General features: G+C 41.7%; 1 protein-coding gene across 1 annotated transcript; it reads right to left on the bottom strand.

The window, feature by feature from the left end:
• Positions 1-191: 191 nt before the first annotated feature.
• On the bottom strand, positions 192-17,875 carry fam50a (family with sequence similarity 50 member A). Its single transcript, XM_085448585.1, has 13 exons — positions 17,628-17,875; positions 16,808-16,892; positions 16,589-16,688; positions 9,292-9,413; positions 8,394-8,467; positions 7,944-8,010; positions 6,052-6,113; positions 5,838-5,914; positions 5,205-5,259; positions 4,952-5,000; positions 3,312-3,382; positions 2,243-2,353; positions 192-407 (listed from the first exon to the last, which is right to left on the bottom strand). The coding sequence occupies exons 1-13, from the start codon at positions 17,736-17,738 to the stop codon at positions 399-401; spliced, it is 993 nt and encodes a 330-aa protein (XP_085304711.1). The 5' UTR covers positions 17,739-17,875; the 3' UTR covers positions 192-398.
• Between the last annotated feature and the right edge of the window lie 315 nt (positions 17,876-18,190).

Genomic DNA, 18,190 nt, shown 5'->3' with positions numbered 1-18,190 from the left:
GGGAGTGGTATCTTCAGGCTACACGGGAGGTGTGGCCTATAAACTCCCTGTACATGTTGGAACAGCTCTGCTGCCACAATAAGTTATTAGAGTGCAGAAAAAAACAAACATCTCATGGCAAGTCTATTAAACCTAAGTATCAGGTGAGGAAAAACAAGTCATTGCACAAATTTCACCAAAGACCTTTGAGGTGTTAGCCAGGTTCATTTTATTCAGCAGATGTTCCAACAAAGGTTTAGGAGTAATCAACTATGTACACAAAAAATTTTGTTTTCAAATAAAACCAATCAAATGTTGAAAAGAAATACTGACATTAAAACAAATAATAGAACAAGTAAAGATGGAAATTAGCAACTATTTGCGTCGAGGACCGGACATAGCGATGGAGCATCGGCGTCTCATCGGATCTGGAAAACAAAAAAATATTATGTAACGCCAAAAGAATCAAATACAAACACGCTGATTAGATAGAGTGTATCATGCATGCTCCTCATCAAACTGCCATATTTTTTTCCAGGTCCTGAGGCTGAAAACAATGAAAAACAAATAAGAATAAAAAAATCGCCTTGTGCAATACCACAAAAGGCCACTAGATGCTCAACAAACACTTGAGCTTTTCCTCTATTCCCACTGCAAACAGTCATCCAGTCATTGGAGTGTCAATAAACTATTTACTCACTAACAATCAATGATAAAGTAATATCTAAATAAGCTGAAACAGCTGCTTATTTGAAGTATTACAGAATTTTGCTCATTTTTAACCTCCTAAGACCCAAACTCTTTCATGGCAAGTATTTTTAATTTCTCTTTGATATTTGGGCTGATTGGAACCTGATGAATGTAAAAACAAAGAATTTCCTGATTTCTGTTTCTAAGAAAAATTAGAGCCACATACATTTGTTTAAAATTTAGATAAAACAGTGGCAGTATAATGTCCTCGTAAGTGGATATCAGGCCCTTGTAGAGCAAGATTTAGTATTTTGGTCTAAATAACCCAAAATGTGATGTCCACATATGTGGATGCCAGGTCCTAGGAGGTTAAAGCAGTTCTGATTATGTTCATTTCCAGCCTCAAAGCCTTTTTTTCTTGGACTACTAGAGTTTCCAGAACCAGAAGTCAGCCTGAAACCAGCGGTTAGACCTCACTGCTCTGAAGCCGCCTCGTGTAAGAAAGCACTGATGAGGGAAGAAGCTGTACCATGCAGCTTGCAGAGCAGAGTCCCAGAGGTGCTCATTAAAGTTTCACTACATTTGTAATATATGTGCTTAACAATTTCCATGCAATTTTCTGCATTTAAAAATTAAATGCATGCCATAAAGTGAAAAGCATCTTCTCAGTCACAATGTGACAGTACAAAGCTCTGGACTTCCTTCCAGCATCCCTCTGAACAATTACAAAGAAAACTCGTGCCACAAATCATCCTGTCAGCACGCAGCAATGAGCCTGACGCAGGGAGCAGAAATATCATTACATTTCTCCCATGCTGTTTCTCTTCACTGACTCATCATTGAATCCAGGAGCAACTTTAAAACCCTGCTCATTACTCAGGCCACAGCTACAGTACCACAGCTTTCATGTAGAGCAGCTTGCTCTGACCTTGGATTTTCCCCTTTATTATGCTCTTATAAGGATGCCACAGGATCAGACTGCCAGGTACACTCATAGATTTCCCATGATGCACTGAGCAGTATACATGTACCTTCTTCTTTTCACTCCTCATGTGCTTTTGCCAGCACTGCATGTCATTAACTCTTGTCTCACTGTGCTCTTCATTTTGGTCTTTCCTTTCTCCTCACCTCATTCAGCAGATGGCTGGCCCTGTCTGACCCTGGTTCAGGGTCACTTCCTGTTTAAAGGGAGTTCTTCCCATCCTGCTTTTCACAGGTAATCCAATATTTGGGGTTTTTCTCTCTAATATTGTGGGGCTTTTATGTCCCATATAGAAGCGCCTTGAGATGACTGTCACTGTGAAACAGCACTATATAAATACAACTAAACTGAAACTGAACTGCACACATGGAAGATATATTAGAGTAATGAGGTCCAGTCATCTCCCCTCTGCCTCGCATTCTGGTGCTCCACCTGCAGTTAATGATGAACCTGAGAAAAGCTGGGTCAGCTTCAAAGCTTTGCTTGCAGCGTTGGTGGTGAGGCCACACAGAGCCAACGAGACTCCAATTTAAAATGAAACTGGGGAAATAACCAGCTGATTAATTTTTGCTTGGCAGAAATGACTCTTACCGTGTATTTGTCCCATTTCTTCTCAGGATCGTATGGCTCCCAGCGACTAGCAGGGAAGATATGCTTGTTCTTCTCATACCAGCTCCTCAGCACCACTTTCCCTGCATGAGACTTGAGGTAAAAGAGCAAAGCTGCACTTAATATTTTTGTTTGTTTTCACAATACAGCATGGGTGGAGAATACATTTTACAGAGATATTCAGACATTTCTGTCCCTAAAACCAGTCAGGACAGCCAGACCTCCAAAGCCTTCAACGATACACAATCCATATGACATCAGACCCCCACTGCTCAGTTTGTGGGTACACAGTGGAATGGACCCATGTGTCTCAGCCACATATGCTTGGCAAGTCAACAAGTCCAAACGTGGCTCTAGGGTGTGGTATTGGTTTCTTCTACATTAGTGTCAGTGTAAAGATGATTTCTGGGTAAGCAAAATCTGTTTTCAAACTCTGAAAACACAACTGCAAACTACTCAACATTCTTCCTGTCAAAGAGGACAATTTAGGACATTTTAAAGGATTTTTATCCTTCTAAATTAAGTGAAGAGAAAAAAAATCCTACTAATACATGATGAAGAGACTGACTCATTTCAAGTTAGACGTTGCACAGGACAGTAAACTATTAAATTAATGCTGTTTTTACATTTTACAATCAGAATTCAGTGACTCCGACACTGATGTATCAGTCCAATTAACAGTGTGTGTCTGTGTCTATTTTTGTGTCAGTTTTACATTTTATCTCCATTTTGGTCCAGAATTGATGCTTGCTTAATTTTTTCAGTCTACCTATATGTAGCGCGCTGCCTTGTTTCTTCTGTTTGCTCTCTCTCTGATCTCGGCTTGTGTCTGACTTCAACATCACACTCTTTCTGTTCATTCCTCTATAATCTTATAAACTCCCTTTCCTGTATCAGATACACAAATATTTCATCTTTCTTATGAGTATTTCTAATCAAAGCAACTGTAGAAACAGACTTATGACATTTCTTTTTTTGAGTACTTTAGGAGTAGCTCTAATCAGCTAAAAAAAAAGGAAACCATTTCCCATAAACTGTTTTTCCCCCTCACCTCATCTTTCTCCACAGTGGCATCATTGACCAATCGGATATCATCGTGGACATCAAAGCTGAACAGAGGGCCTGCGGAGAAGAAATATCAACTGGGTGAAAAAGCAGAAAACTAAGAAGCATGAGGCATTTAAGAAAGAAAGAATTTCCGACACATAATTGCCTCATGATAATATAAACTACAGAGACTATAACATCCCCCATGGGCCCAGATTTAACCCCTATAGGGCTGGTGGAGGGACTCTCTGCTTTTGTTTCCAAGCTTCTTAGACTATCAAAGTGCAGTGATTAATGAGACTCTGTTAGAATGAAGCCTGAATGTTATAACTAGTGATGGGATTTCCGGCTCTTTTTAGAGAAACAGCTCTCTCGGCTCCGAACCGGCTCTTCAGGTTGTTTTGTTGCGTTAATTAATTTATTATTAACAACAATATAAAATTATGCACAAAAAGAATGTTGAAATTATTTTTAAAAATTGTTCATTTACCTGTTACCACACACCAAATCTGGTCGATGGTACTTCCTGGCTTGTGTAGCCACTAGTTAACAAAAGCTCAACACTGCGCTCAGCATCCTGGAGCACTTCTGTTGTGCTTCGGAATTTGCATTTGTTTTGGAGTTTGTACTAAACTAAATAAACTATAAAATTCAAAAACCAACTATTTACATTTCAACTTTTAACCATTTAAATTTTCAGCTTTTTCCTTTTAAACACATTTAAAGTGAAACAGCACAAAACACTGCAAACCACAACACAATTAAATATATATTAAAATATGCAAAACAAAAAAAAAGATGCACATTCTCTGTCATATGGGCCGGGGATGATTTTTTGGGAGAGTGTTTTCCTGCTTGGAATTCCATACACAGGATTCACTGCATGAATAAACTTTCTGAATCCTTTATCATCCGCAACTGAACAATAGTTGTGGATGATTACTATACCTTTCTAATGTGACGTTGTTGTCTCTTTCTCTCTCTCTCCCTCCCGCTCTGTTCCTGTGCTACTGCGAGTGTAACTACCGCCCCTCCCCCCTCTTCCCAGCGCAAAGCACAAGGCTCGCATGCGGAGTGAAGCGGAAAAAAAGTGCGAGAGGGGGTGAGAGAAAAAAGAAAAAAAAACACGACTTGCATCGTTGACTTCAAAGATCCGGCTCTAAGAGTCGTTTCGTTCGCGACCGACACATCACTAGTTATATCAGATTAGGGGTAGCCAAATGTGGACAATATTCCTGGTCTCGCGCTTTTCTCTTTAGACACCCGCAGTCTAAAGCAACAACATACAAACATGTCCAGAATAAAATCCCCCGTCCACTTATCGCGATTGGACGAGCTGTGCTATTTAACTTTAAATTGAATATGAAATATTGTGTAAAAAAGGAACGACACAAAATGCTATTAGTTTAAAAACAAGGATTAATAAACACTAAACCACAGTTGATTTCTAACAAAACATTCTGGTTTAATGAGGGACTATTTATGTTTGGGCCTTTGTGTCACATGTCACTGTGGCTTGGTTCATCTTTTATATACACTCTATAGCACAACAAAAATGTTTTATATTAGAGCTTTTCTATCGTCTGTAGCAGGAAATTGGGATATTGGATGTCAACAGTGTGGAAGCTGTTGATGCCTGATTACCTGATTTGCCTCTGGCTTTGGTCACAATGAAGTCATAGAAACTGTGATGCTGAAGGAGACAAGGAGACAAACAACTTTACATCAAAAACAAAATTCTCTTTCTGATTACAATCTACTAGTGTGACTACACTTAACTATCAAAGTGAATTTGAATGGCGCACAGGTGTTTAAACAAGAGAGGGAGGAAAAAAGGGAAAAAACAAAGTTAAGCAAAGGTTTGGCAGCAGTTAACTGGGTGTGTCACAGCACTTACATGGGGGATTATCAGATCTTCTTTAATGTACATCAGCTGCTCTACTCCAGCAGATCTGTAGAAAAAAATCCCATTTATCATTTTGTCACATCCATTAACTCCAAGGTGCCTTTTTTAATGCCTCCATGGGAACTGAAATAAAACACTGGGGCTGACAGCAATGCTTCAGTTTATCACTCTAGTGTTAAAAGATGGAGAAACTGAGAAGGACACATGATGTGCGCCAAGTCAGTTCTGGCAAGTCAGAAATTGGCCAGCTGTTCACTGCAGGAGGTCTCTTACAGACAGCACTTACACCACTGTCAAAGCTTTTTTGCAACTGTTTGGCTAAACTACAGAAAAGCTTCTATTTGGGCTGATGGAAAATATTCTTTTATTTTCAAACTCCCCTAAAATCTTTTTTTCCTTACACAGACAACATCTTAGTTTGTTTTTCTTCACTCTACTTTTACTCATCGGTGTCAATTTCAGCTGATGCCGCATTCAGTTATATGATGGCCTGTAGTGATGAACACTCCCACCATGGAACCTTCTTTTCGTATGGCATAACTGCAGCTACTTTTGTAAATACCTGCATTCTCAAACAGTCCGAGTGAAAAACAAAAATGATCCTATTTTCATGTCTAAACTCACCGGAGCTCGCTGAAGTCCTTTCTGAGGACTTCCAGGGCTTTCTGCAGGAAGTTCTGAATGGTGTTACCTTTCTTCATCTGAAGCAGAAATACACAAACGGAGAGAAAACAAAAGCATGAGGAGAGAAACCGGTGTGTAAAGTGTTGCTACGCACGGTGCAGATAACATTTTTTTTCTCCTTAAAAACCTCAGTGCCAGTTGGTTCAATCTTTACCTTGACAGTTTTCCGATGTCCAGAGCCGTCCCAGTAACTGAACGTAATCTCAATCTCTTCATCTGATGACACAGATGCACACAGTTATTACAGATTTAGAGAGACATAGGGTTGCGCACTGCTGTACTGCCACACTGATTTCATAATAATGCAATAGCAACTTTTTAATTAGGATGTTCGTTTTCAGATCACCGGGGCCCTGCAGCCTGATGCACACTGCACCCAGCCCCTGCAGTGCCTTCTAAAAGTAATGAGGCCCCAAGAGGGTGAGTCTGGTCTCCGTGACCGGACCGCACGGGCTAGACGCAGACAGACATCCAGTGGAGCTCAAAGACCTTGGTGGTTGTAAAGAAGGCCCAACAGTGTCTCCATTTTCTGAGAATCCTCAGAAAAATGGACGTGAAGAGGGAGCTGCTGATTGTCTTCTACCGTTGCTCCACTGAACATGTGCTGACATGCTGCATCTGTGTGTGGTTCTCCAGCTGCACCATGGCACACAAAAAAGCACTACAGAGGGTCATTAATATGGCCCCAAAAATCATTGGACATCCTCTTCCCTCCCTGAAGGACCTGTACAGCATCCTACAGGACTGCACACATCCAGGACACCGGGTGTTTAAGCTGCTGCCGTCTGGCAGGAGATTCAGGCTGCTGATGTCTCGGACAAACAGACTCAAGGAAACCTTTACAACAGGGCAATAGCTTTGTTAGCTCAATGCTAACAGCTGACCTCATTGGATACCTCCCTGGTGTTTTTGTTTGTTTTGTTTTTGTTTTTGGGGGGCAATAACATAACAATAATAATAATAATGATAATAATAATAATGTGCAATAAACATTCACTCATTCTTTTATTTATTTATTAAGTCATTCCTTTTTTTGTTCATATCTTTCTTGCACTTTTAAAAAAATCCACTTTAAGTTACTGTGTTGTGTGTAGTGCCAACGTGGGACGCTTTCCAACTTCGTTGTACTATTGTACTAGGTATGACTGTCCAATGACAATAAAGAGTCATCTTCTCCTAAAGCTTGGCAAATAAGCGTTCTTCCTGGCTCTGAATCACTCTTTGTCAGGCCCTCACCCAGGACTAATATGACTTGGGAGACACTACCTGAGGCAAAAGCATCTAACCACATTGCTTCTAGGAAATCCAAGTATACACAAACTGCTCCACTACAATAAGGTGGAGGATGTGGCTCCTCCGACAGAACTTCAACAGCATTCTGAGGGTCAGTGAGTCTGAATGGACCGTGTTCCTAACCTCCACTGCTGAAGCGGCTGCATGGAGCTGTAGCTAATACTTGTAGTGGTGGTAATCCCTGAACCAGATGGTAGACACCAGAGGTGAAGGGAGCTTTCAAGCTAAAGCAGGAGTCTTATCGAGTACTGCCCGAGAAGAGTTTGGCTGTGGCGGTTGCTGGTATGGGACGGTTCAGTGAAGTTGTACAGAAAAAAAAGAGTTGAGATCACAGCGATCATGGCAGTTGAACTTTGACTGTTTTCATTGTACTAGTTTGCGTGCAAATATAGAGACCTTCAGAGCTTTTCAGTAAGCCATTCATTCAACGGCTCTGGGGATGTCAGGAGGAAAACAGTTCCCATTGTTATTTAAAGGTTGTGAGATGACGGTTAGGCGGCTGGGTCAGAGCAAACAGCGATGTGCACAGCACCTTGTCACACTGCCACTAGCACAGTGACACTCCCATTGCAAAGAACTAAAAAACATGCTGGGCTCAGGGGAAAACACTTTGGTCGGCACTTCACTTTGAGGAAAGTGTCAACTGTCCTCACGGAAAACATCCAAAATGGATCATTGTGTAGCTCCTGCCTGCCTCCTTGTATTCAGTATTAAAGTGATCATCATTACTTACTTTGTAATCCTGATACTCACTCTTAATTTTCTCCTGTTTGAGCTCCCACTCCTGCCTGAGCTCCTCTCTGAGCCGGTTCTCCTCCTCCTGAGTACACAAAGCCCATCAGTGGAGCAAAAATACTTACAAACAAGTTTTACATTTAAAGACGATCAGATTACAGAAGATTGACAACACCACCAACTGATCAACAGTGACACCAACTCTTAACTTTTGAGCTCCAATTATTCAGAAATCTGTTTGTTATTTTACTGACATGGACAACTGACAGTGAAGTGGAGCTACTTGTGGAGAGGTAATCATTCATCACTTCTTAGCCTTCGTGTTTCTTAAGATTTGCAGTGTCTGGCAGCTTGCCAGGTAAAACAGAGCACAGCTGAACATACATGCAGAGCTAAGAAGAGCCAGAAGTGCAACCATATTATGTTATCACACGCTCATGGAGTTAATGTGATTTACAACCACCTCACCTCTCTGTCTCGATCAGGCAGGAAACTTGTGTCCACATCTGGATTTTTCCCCAGCTTTTTCTTCTTGACTGGATCTACAAGACAAAACCAAAGATCAATAAGAAATCATGTGACATCTAGATTATTTATGTTTTAGCAGTACAAGAAAAAAAAAATCACAGTTATTAAGCAGACTTTAAAATCCAAGACTGTGTTAGTCACCAAGTCTAATTAAGACTCTTACAATCTCTAATGAGAAAGACCAAACCAAGTCACTGTATACATGAAGATAGACAAGGCCATCATGACTGAAACCCCATTGTGGAGACGTAAACTGAGGCCATCTTTGAGGGGTGGCTCAAGATTTTCGCACATTAACTTTTGATCTTTCTGGAATTTTATTTGGCAATAAGAAAATAACTGTGATCACCACCATCAGTCTGCACTTGTTGCCTCACGGTGGTGACGAAATCTCTGAGTGGGGTGTTTTGTTACCTTTAATCTGTATGAACACACAGAAAAGACTTTGGCTGCTCCTGCACCACTGCTGCTCTTAACATAACTCTTATGGTTACACGTGGGGTCTGGCCAGCAGTACTGAGTATTATCAATCCCTCTAATCTGATGATCTAAACGACTTGTAAGGAGTGACGTATAACTAATTGTATAGTTCAGAAAAAGAGAAGCGACAAATCAACAAGTTCAAATTAACCTTTAACAAGTATAACGAGATCTCTGCCGTTTCTGGAATTCAGATTAGTCTCCCTGCAGGGCTCGGTCTGAACATGTTCATTTCAGCAGTAAGGCTCTGACCTAATCTAACAGATTTAGAAGAGATTTTAAACAAAGTTACAGATAAAGAAAGAAAACTGCTTCAGATGACTGAGGCCTTAACGTCCCAAACAGAACGAATGCTCACAGTCTTGCTCTTCCTCTTCATCCTCCTCCTCCTCTTCCTCGTCCTCGGGATTAAATGACAAGCTGGCTATTTTCCTCTTCTGCTCCTCCTTTCTCTTTTTCTCTTTCTGCTTCTCGAGCTTGCTGGAAAGAGAAGAGAAAATATAAATATTGACCCATCGAGACACAAGAGGGTGTCCGTGAAAGCAAATACTTACAGTCAAACAATTATTTGCTGCTGCGCTTGGCTGAGCTGAGCTAGAGCCCAGAAAAGAAAATTTACTGTTTACACGCTGTGATAAGCTGCTTGTAGGTTTCATATGTTTGGCAACGCAATTCAGGTTGGACAGCACCAAGGAGTGTTATTCATCTGTATTTTATTTGGGTCCTTAGAGGGACTGTTTAGAGTTTCCTTAAACTGTTCACACACACGTGCACTGAATTTGTTCTTTCTGTTGACCAAAACGAACTTGCCTGTATTTAATGATCTGGCAGCATTCGTTCACAAATGCAGAATTACTGCCAACTTAGTAAGAATACACATGTGAGGCATCTGGTGAGAATTTTAAAAACAAAAATTTAGAAGAGTTTGTTTCCAAGAAGCCCAACATTTCAAAAACAGGATCTGCAGGTCGGTGCACAGTCTGCATTCTTTCTGTTTCATCTGCACGGAGACTAACAGCCAAGATTTAAAAAAAAGAAAACATTGATTTCAATTCAGCTGAAGTGAAATTATTACAGTGCACATAACTGAAGCGAGGAAGCTCCTGAAGTAGAAGGGTAACGTGTTGCTTACCAAAAAGGCCAAAAAGCTAACAATTTCCATGGGAAGTACACACATCAGATACATTTCAGAAGAACTGAACTCAGGAACTACATTCACTATCCATCAATGTAAATTAGGCCATTTTAATAGTTTGATAAGCCAGTAAACAATAAACCAAAACAAAAAGGTCCTTCCTCCCTGCAGCTGTCAGACTGCACAATCAAAACTGCTCCCAACAATCACAGATGTTTACATCTGCGCTGTAACTGCAATAATTCAATCAACCAATTCGCACTACAACCTGGTTTGCCTCTTATCTGTAGTTAATTTTATTTTATTTAATAACTGTACAGTACTCTGTTTATAGTAACCATTGTCCTTAATGTAAATATCTAAGAAAAATTGTGTATGTTTCTGTTCTGTGTCCTGTTTGTATATGTGTCTTTCTGGCTGCTGTTACAACCAAATTTCCCCTTGTGGGACAATTAAAGAATTATTCTATTCTATTCTTCTATTCACACACCACACCACCAAGGAGAGTTAGATCAGCCACAGACCAGATGCTACATTATCTGGATACACTTATCCTAACTTGGGTAATCCTCTCATTAATTTCAGCGTTTCCCCTGCACATTCGCACGACAGGGCTGACCCTGGTTGCATCTAACTAATCGCAAATATGGATAAGTATCCTCGCAGCAGAGCGACTGATTTCATAAAAGAAGATCAAATTATAGTGCAGGAAAATATGACGAGGTAAAACACATAATAGAAACTGAAATTCACACGGCGATGTGAGTGTGAGGAAAAGCACTGTGGAGTGTTACAGTATTAAAAATGTGCACTTTAACTGCTCCGGTCAGTAAGACTGGAAAACAGCTGCTATATTCAGAAGAAAGAAAACAAAACTGACTGTGTGAGTCAACAGACTTATCAATATCACAACTCTATCAATAGGACATGAGAGAATCTGATGGATAGCAATCAATTATTTCTGCAGCATCGGTGCCGTTTAAGAGAATAAAGAATTCATATTAAAAGAAAATTCAAACGTAGGCTTAGTCTACATGCAAGTTTGATATGAGGTAAGCAAATACAAACAGGCGCTATGTCATATATTAATTGATTAATAATTAATTAATTATTGCTCATAGAATAAAACTGCTGTAAAACCATTCGCAGACAATAGGAATCAAATAATAAAGTGGTGTTTAAGAATCTATGTCCATCTGTGCTCGTTGGGCAAATACAAAAACTTTAGACCCTCCTCCAAATGTCCACGCCCAGAAGTCTGGCTGATCTTCTGGGAACGGTGACGCTAATTTCTGGAAATGTAGTTGTTGTTAAATTACTGGAAATCCAGCTGTTTTCCTCAACCAAGGTTGAAACTTGAATTTAACCAGATGAAACACAAAAGGAAGCTCACCGCTTTTGTTGCTGCCATTAGTTCAGGGAGGTCCATGAACCAATGAACATGCTCCATGCACCACTCAGCAGGCCATTTGTAAATATGTGTACAAATGGTTGGTTTTTTGTACTGTTTTTATCAATAAATGTCAGCAACAAAGGACATACAAAGGACATGTGTTGATTTCTCCCTAAGATGGCAAACTGAAACACTGAAACACTCCACTCCCCCACCCCCTCAATCACTCAGTGAGTGATTGAGGGGGTGGGGGAGCTGCTAAAAGCGGTGAGCTTCCTTTTGTGTTTCATCTTGATGCATTCTCAATCATCCAGGGAAACAAATCTCCAAAAGTCACCAACTTGGAGTGTTTCAGTTTGCCATCTTAGGGAGAAATCAACACACATGGGTGTATGTCCTTTGTTGCTGACATTTATTGATAAAAACAGTACAAAAAACCAACCATTTGTACACATATTTACAAATGGCCTGCTGAGTGGTGCATGGAGCAAGTTTTGGGTGGCTTGCGACCTAAAATCCAAGTACACAGATGCAAAAAAAATCAGGCCACTGTGCGATGTGTTCACTGCTACAGGTACACATGTGGTAAATGCAGACGACAGATACCGTGGCAGTGCCAGGATTGTGAGTGATTGCTGAAAATGTTGACATGTACTCACTCACTTTTTATCATTATTTGTAAATATGTGTACAAATGGTTGGTTTTTTGTACTGTTTTCATCAATAAATGTCAGCAACAAAGGACATACAAAGGACGTGTTGATTTCTCCCTAAGATGGCAAACTGAAACACTCCACTCCCAAACCCCCTCAATCACTCACCCCCACTCCCCTCCCTCCAGAATTCCTAGGTAACGACCTAATATACATATGAATGACTCCAGCATTTGACTGACTGCTCTCCGGCTTTTAAAGGTAGAAACGCAAAATGATGACTCCGCAGGGGTCTAAGGTAGAAAACCAAAATGACTGCTCTCCGGGGGTCTAATTAAGCAGTACACAAAAGGACACCCCACAGCTGGTTCTCTGACATTTACTGTCATTACTTCCGGCACCGCTCCGAGCTGGCAGCCAGTATCAGCAGCTCCGACCTGACCGAGTCCTTTTTTCTCTTTAATAGTTGTTTCTTTGTTGTTCTTGTGTTTCTTGTTTTTGGACTGTTGTCCCCACAATGGAGCTCAGAATTCTATGGACAATCGTGTTCTTTATTACATTATTTACGGCGTCTGTGTCCGGAGAGCGCGTGGAGGTCCGACCTCCCATTGTTTACTCTACCCTCGGAGCCTCCGCTGCCCTGCCTACCACCGAGCAAGCCAACATCCCCCACGAGGTGAGGAGGAAGAGACACGGTACTCGGGCCGGGATCGGGCGTCGCAGTAAAGTTAGGAGGTACCGGCCAGCGATTCCATCTATTATTATGGGGAATGTGAGATCTCTCCCCAATAAAGTAGACGAACTAGCGGCTCTTACCCGACATCAGAGGAGCTACAGGGAGTGCAGCCTAATGTGCTTCATAGAGTCGTGGATAACTGCGCTAACTCCGGACTCATACGTAAACATAGATGGTTTTCATCTGATCTGGGCCGACAGAACAGCGGAGAGTGGTAAGAAGAGAGGAGGGGGTCTGGCTGTGTTTGTGAACGATAGATGGTGTAACTCTGGGCGTTTATCTATCAAAGAGACGCTGTGCTGTAAGGACATTGAGCTGCTAGCAGTTAGCATGAGACCGTACTATCTACGGCGAGAGTTTACACACGTGATTGTGATAGCTGTGTATGTCCCGCCCTCTGTTAACACTACAGCAGGCTGTGAGGTCCTGCACACTGTAACCAGCAGAATCCAAACACAGCACCCTCAGGCCCTTTTCCTGATCTCTGGGGGCTTTAATCACATCACATGTCCTCCACTCTCCCCACCTTCACCCAGTACGTCAACTGCCACACCAGAGACAATAAAACATTGGACTTATTGTATGCCAACACCAAGAAGGCATACAGCTCATCACCTCTCCCTCCCCTGGGGGGCTCAGATCACAACTTGGTTCATCTCCAGCCTGTGTATAAACCTCTAGTACACAGAGAAACAGTTGTGAAACACCCATTAAGCAAATGGTCGGCAGAGACTGAAGAGGCCCTGAGGGACTGTTTCCGTTCTTCTGTGTGGGACAACCTCTGCAGCCCCCTGGAGGATGACCTCAACAGCATCACGGACTGCATTACAGATTACATGAACTTCTGTGTGGACAACACCGTACCCATCATAAAGGTACGGTGTTTTTCTAACAACAAGCCATGGATAAATCCTGAAATTAAGGCTCTCCTCAAGGAGAAGAAGAGAGTCTTTAGATCTGGAGACAAACAGGAGCTGAGAGTTGTTCAGAAGAAGCTGAAATGGAAGATAAGGCAAAGGAAGGAAAACTACAGGAGGAAGATGGAAGAGCAGCTGCAACAGGACAACTTCAGAGGGGTTTGGAACAGCCTGAAGACAATCTCAGGACAAAAACCAACCCCCAGGCTGCAGGAGACTTGGGGTGGGTGAATGACCTAAATAAATATTTTAATAGGTTTGATCAACCACCCACCCTTCCCCCAGCATCGTCCCCCCTGCTGCAATCTCCCTCATCTTCAGGGCCTGCCTGTCTTTCATCACAGGACTTCACACCTCCCAGCTCCCAGTCATTACACCCACCCCCGGCTTCTGTGGACTCCAACATACACCCCCCTCCCCCAAAATCCACTCTTTCTATCTCAGCACTTCAAGTGAGGAACGAGCTTCGCAAGATCAAGGTGCGGAAGGCTGCAGGTCCAGATGGCATCAGCTCCAGGCTCCTGAGGTGCTGCACAGATTAACTGTGTGGCATCCTAGGATATCTGTTTAACCTGTCACTGGGGAAAGTTCCACAGCTGTGGAAGACCTCCTGTGTGGTACTGGTACCAAAGACCTCCCAACCTAAGGACCTCAGCAGCTACAGGCTGGTAGCCCTGACATCACATCTGATGAAGACCCTCGAGAGGTTGGTTCAAAACCATCTGCGCCCCCTGGTGAGTTCTTCATTGGATCCGCTGCAGTTTTCCTACCAGCCTGGCATCGGGGTGGAGGACGCCATCATCTACCTCCTGCACCAAGCTCTGACTCACCTGGAGAAGCCTAGAAGCACTGTGAGGATCATGTTCTTTGATTTTTCCAGTGCTTTCAACACCATCCAGCCACAACTTCTGAGAGACAAGCTGGAGCTATCGGGAGTGGACCACCACATGTCCTAGTGGATACTGGACTACCTCACAGAACGCCCACAGTATGTGAGGACACGGGGCTCTGATACGCTGGTCTGCAGTACGGGGGCCCCACAGGGAACTGTGCTGGCACCGTTTCTCTTCACCCTCTACACTGCAAACTTCTCCATCAACTCCCCACGCTGCCACCGACAGATGTTCTCTGACGTTCTCTTCAACTCATCCCAGGTGAGGACGACTCAGAGTACAGACAGTGGACTCTGGACTTTGTAGACTGGTGTCAGCAGAACCACCTGCTGATCAACGCCGGGAAAACCAAGGAGTTGGTGGTGGACTTCCGGAGACGCAGACCCACCACACTGACACCAGTGAACATCCAGGGAGTGGACATTGAGATAGTGGACTCTTATAGGTATCTGGGTGTTCACCTGCCTGAATAATAAACTGGACTGGAGCCACAACACTGATGCTCTGTACAGGAAGGGTCAGAGCAGACTCTACCTGCTGAGGTCATTTGGAGTACAGGGAGCGATTTTGAAGACCTTCTATGACTCTGTGGTGGCATCTGTCATTTTTTACAGTATTCTATGTTGTATGAGGAAGGACATTTCTGCAGGTCCTTCCTCCCTGCAGCTGTCAGACTGTACAATCAAAACTGCTCCCAACAATCACAGATGTTTACATCTGCGCTGTAACTGCAATAATTCAATCAACCAATTCGCACTACAACCTGGTTTGCCTCTTATCTGTAGTTTATTTTATCTTATTTAATAACTGTACAGTACTCTGTTTATAGTAACCATTGTCCTTAATGTAAATATCTAAGAAAAATTGTGTATGTTTCTGTTCTGTGTCCTGTTTGTATATGTGTCTTTCTGGCTGCTGTTACAACCAAATTTCCCCTTGTGGGACAATTAAAGAATTATTCTATTCTATTCTTCTATTCACACACCACACCACCAAGGAGAGTTAGATCAGCCACAGACCAGATGCTACATTATCTGGATACACTTATCCTAACTTGGGTAATCCTCTCATTAATTTCAGCGTTTCCCCTGCACATTCGCACGACAGGGCTGACCCTGGTTGCATCTAACTAATCGCAAATATGGATAAGTATCCTCGCAGCAGAGCGACTGATTTCATAAAAGAAGATCAAATTATAGTGCAGGAAAATATGACGAGGTAAAACACATAATAGAAACTGAAATTCACACGGCGATGTGAGTGTGAGGAAAAGCACTGTGGAGTGTTACAGTATTAAAAATGTGCACTTTAACTGCTCCGGTCAGTAAGACTGGAAAACAGCTGCTATATTCAGAAGAAAGAAAACAAAACTGACTGTGTGAGTCAACAGACTTATCAATATCACAACTCTATCAATAGGACATGAGAGAATCTGATGGATAGCAATCAATTATTTCTGCAGCATCGGTGCCGTTTAAGAGAATAAAGAATTCATATTAAAAGAAAATTCAAACGTAGGCTTAGTCTACATGCAAGTTTGATATGAGGTAAGCAAATACAAACAGGCGCTATGTCATATATTAATTGATTAATAGTTAATTAATTAATTATTGTTCATAGAATAAAACTGCTGTAAAACCATTCGCAGACAATAGGAATCAAATAATAAAGTGGTGTTTAAGAATCTATGTCCATCTGTGCTCGTTGGGCAAAAACAAAAACTTTAGACCCTCCTCCAAATGTCCACGCCCAGAAGTCTGGCTGATCTTCTGGGAACAGTGACGCTAATTTCTGGAAATGTAGTTGTTGTTAAATTACTGGAAATCCAGCTGTTTTCCTCAACCAAGGTTGAAACTTGAATTTAACCAGATAAGACTGAATCCTGGATCGTAACAGAGGCCCCAGAGCATCAGTAAAAAAAAACTCACAGCTGGAGTTCCTTGGACTGCTCCTTCTTGGCCAGCTGTTTCTCTCGCTCTTTTACCAGCGCCTCCTGCTTGGCTTTCATATCATTCAGTGTCACCAGACCTGATCAAGAGATTTAAGAGAACAAAGAAACAAACAAAAACCACAACAGGTAAATTAAAAAGTAAGCAAGAATGCCAGAAACAAATCATCCTAATCTAAATATAACACAACACACTCACCAACTGTGCTGGACTTCAGCTCTGCCTCTACAGCATCATAGTGAGCCGAGAACTTCTTGTCAATGTTGGACTTGACCATGTTGTCCTATGAGAAAACACACACACACAGTGAAGGCTCAGTGAAGAGCAGGTCAGGCATGTTGTTATCCTGGTGTGGTCACAATATTAGAACAGATCAGAGAGCCCTTACAGCCTTTGTCTCAAAAAACTTAGAATTCAAACAGAAATTTGGACAAATCTCTCATTTTAAACATTTTTTCCCATGTTTTATGCGATTGTAACGGTAAAGTAGTTTGTTTCGTGTATAAATACCTGGATCGAACTACATAAAAAAAAGTTAATTATGTATCTGTGTCTGTGTATCTTGATGACACAGCAGATTAGCTCATAATACTGCTGATCACCATAAGCTAAACTCAGCACAGTAGTAATACACAGTACAACTGTCTATAAGTGGTGCTACATTTGTATTGTGCTTCTTTGTTACTTTATCTGCACAAATAAGAAAAAATGTTAGAGATAGCATTTGATCTTTGCCACCACTACCTAGATTCAAATATTGTACAGGCGTGTAGTTTAAGGAGCTTAAATAGCAATACAATATTTTGTGAGAGATGTATGCCCTCTAAAATCATCACAGATCCATCCTGGCCACCCCACGGACAATTTCCTGGCTCCGCCACTGTCCTTCACTCGCTTTGCTCCCGGCCTTACGCGACTGCGTTCTGTCGTTTTGACCACTTATAAACGGCTAAAGTAGCTCTCATTGACACTGAACTATTATTGGACTTGTTATAATCAAGGGGGAGAAGTTCCAAACCTCTGCAATCTTCTGCTTTAGTTGCTCCAGCTGCTCTCTTTCTTTTTCACGCTTCTTCATGAGCTGCATGGCCCTGCCAGCCTCACTGGCAGCGCCTTTGTACTGCGCCATGTTTTCAAAATGAGCTTAAAAAGATATTTGTTCAAATACAAGATTAATAATAAAATCTCTCAGAGACTTTTCCAGAACTGTAAAGACAGCGTATCTCGCAAATCACAACAAGAAAAATGGCGACGGCGAAGTGCATGCCGGGTAGTTACGTATTAAACGATGCCTTCAAGGGCTTCAGGGAAGCTCGGAATAATTGTGGAAAAAAATTTTCTCTCTCGAAGCAATTAACACTAAGTTCGCATGCTTCAACTACTGATTAAGCAATCAATCAAAATGTTCTGATTAATTTGTGAAAATCATCCATAGTTTTTTAGGAAAAGCTGAAAAAAAGCCCCAAAGCCAAGTTTGAAACAAATGAATAGGACTTATATTTTTGCTTCATAAATTATTTTTAAGACGAGATAATTATTTGAACATTTATATTTTATAGTATGTGTAAACTTTCTACTTAA

Source organism: Copadichromis virginalis, linkage group LG23, assembly GCF_057382275.1.
Source record: "Copadichromis virginalis isolate Kocher_CV1m ecotype Utaka linkage group LG23, C_Virginalis_male_GT1.1, whole genome shotgun sequence".
Lineage (NCBI taxonomy): Eukaryota > Metazoa > Chordata > Actinopteri > Cichliformes > Cichlidae > Copadichromis > Copadichromis virginalis.
Note: the sequence above shows the minus strand (reverse complement) of the source record. Positions and strands in the feature narration are given on the sequence as shown.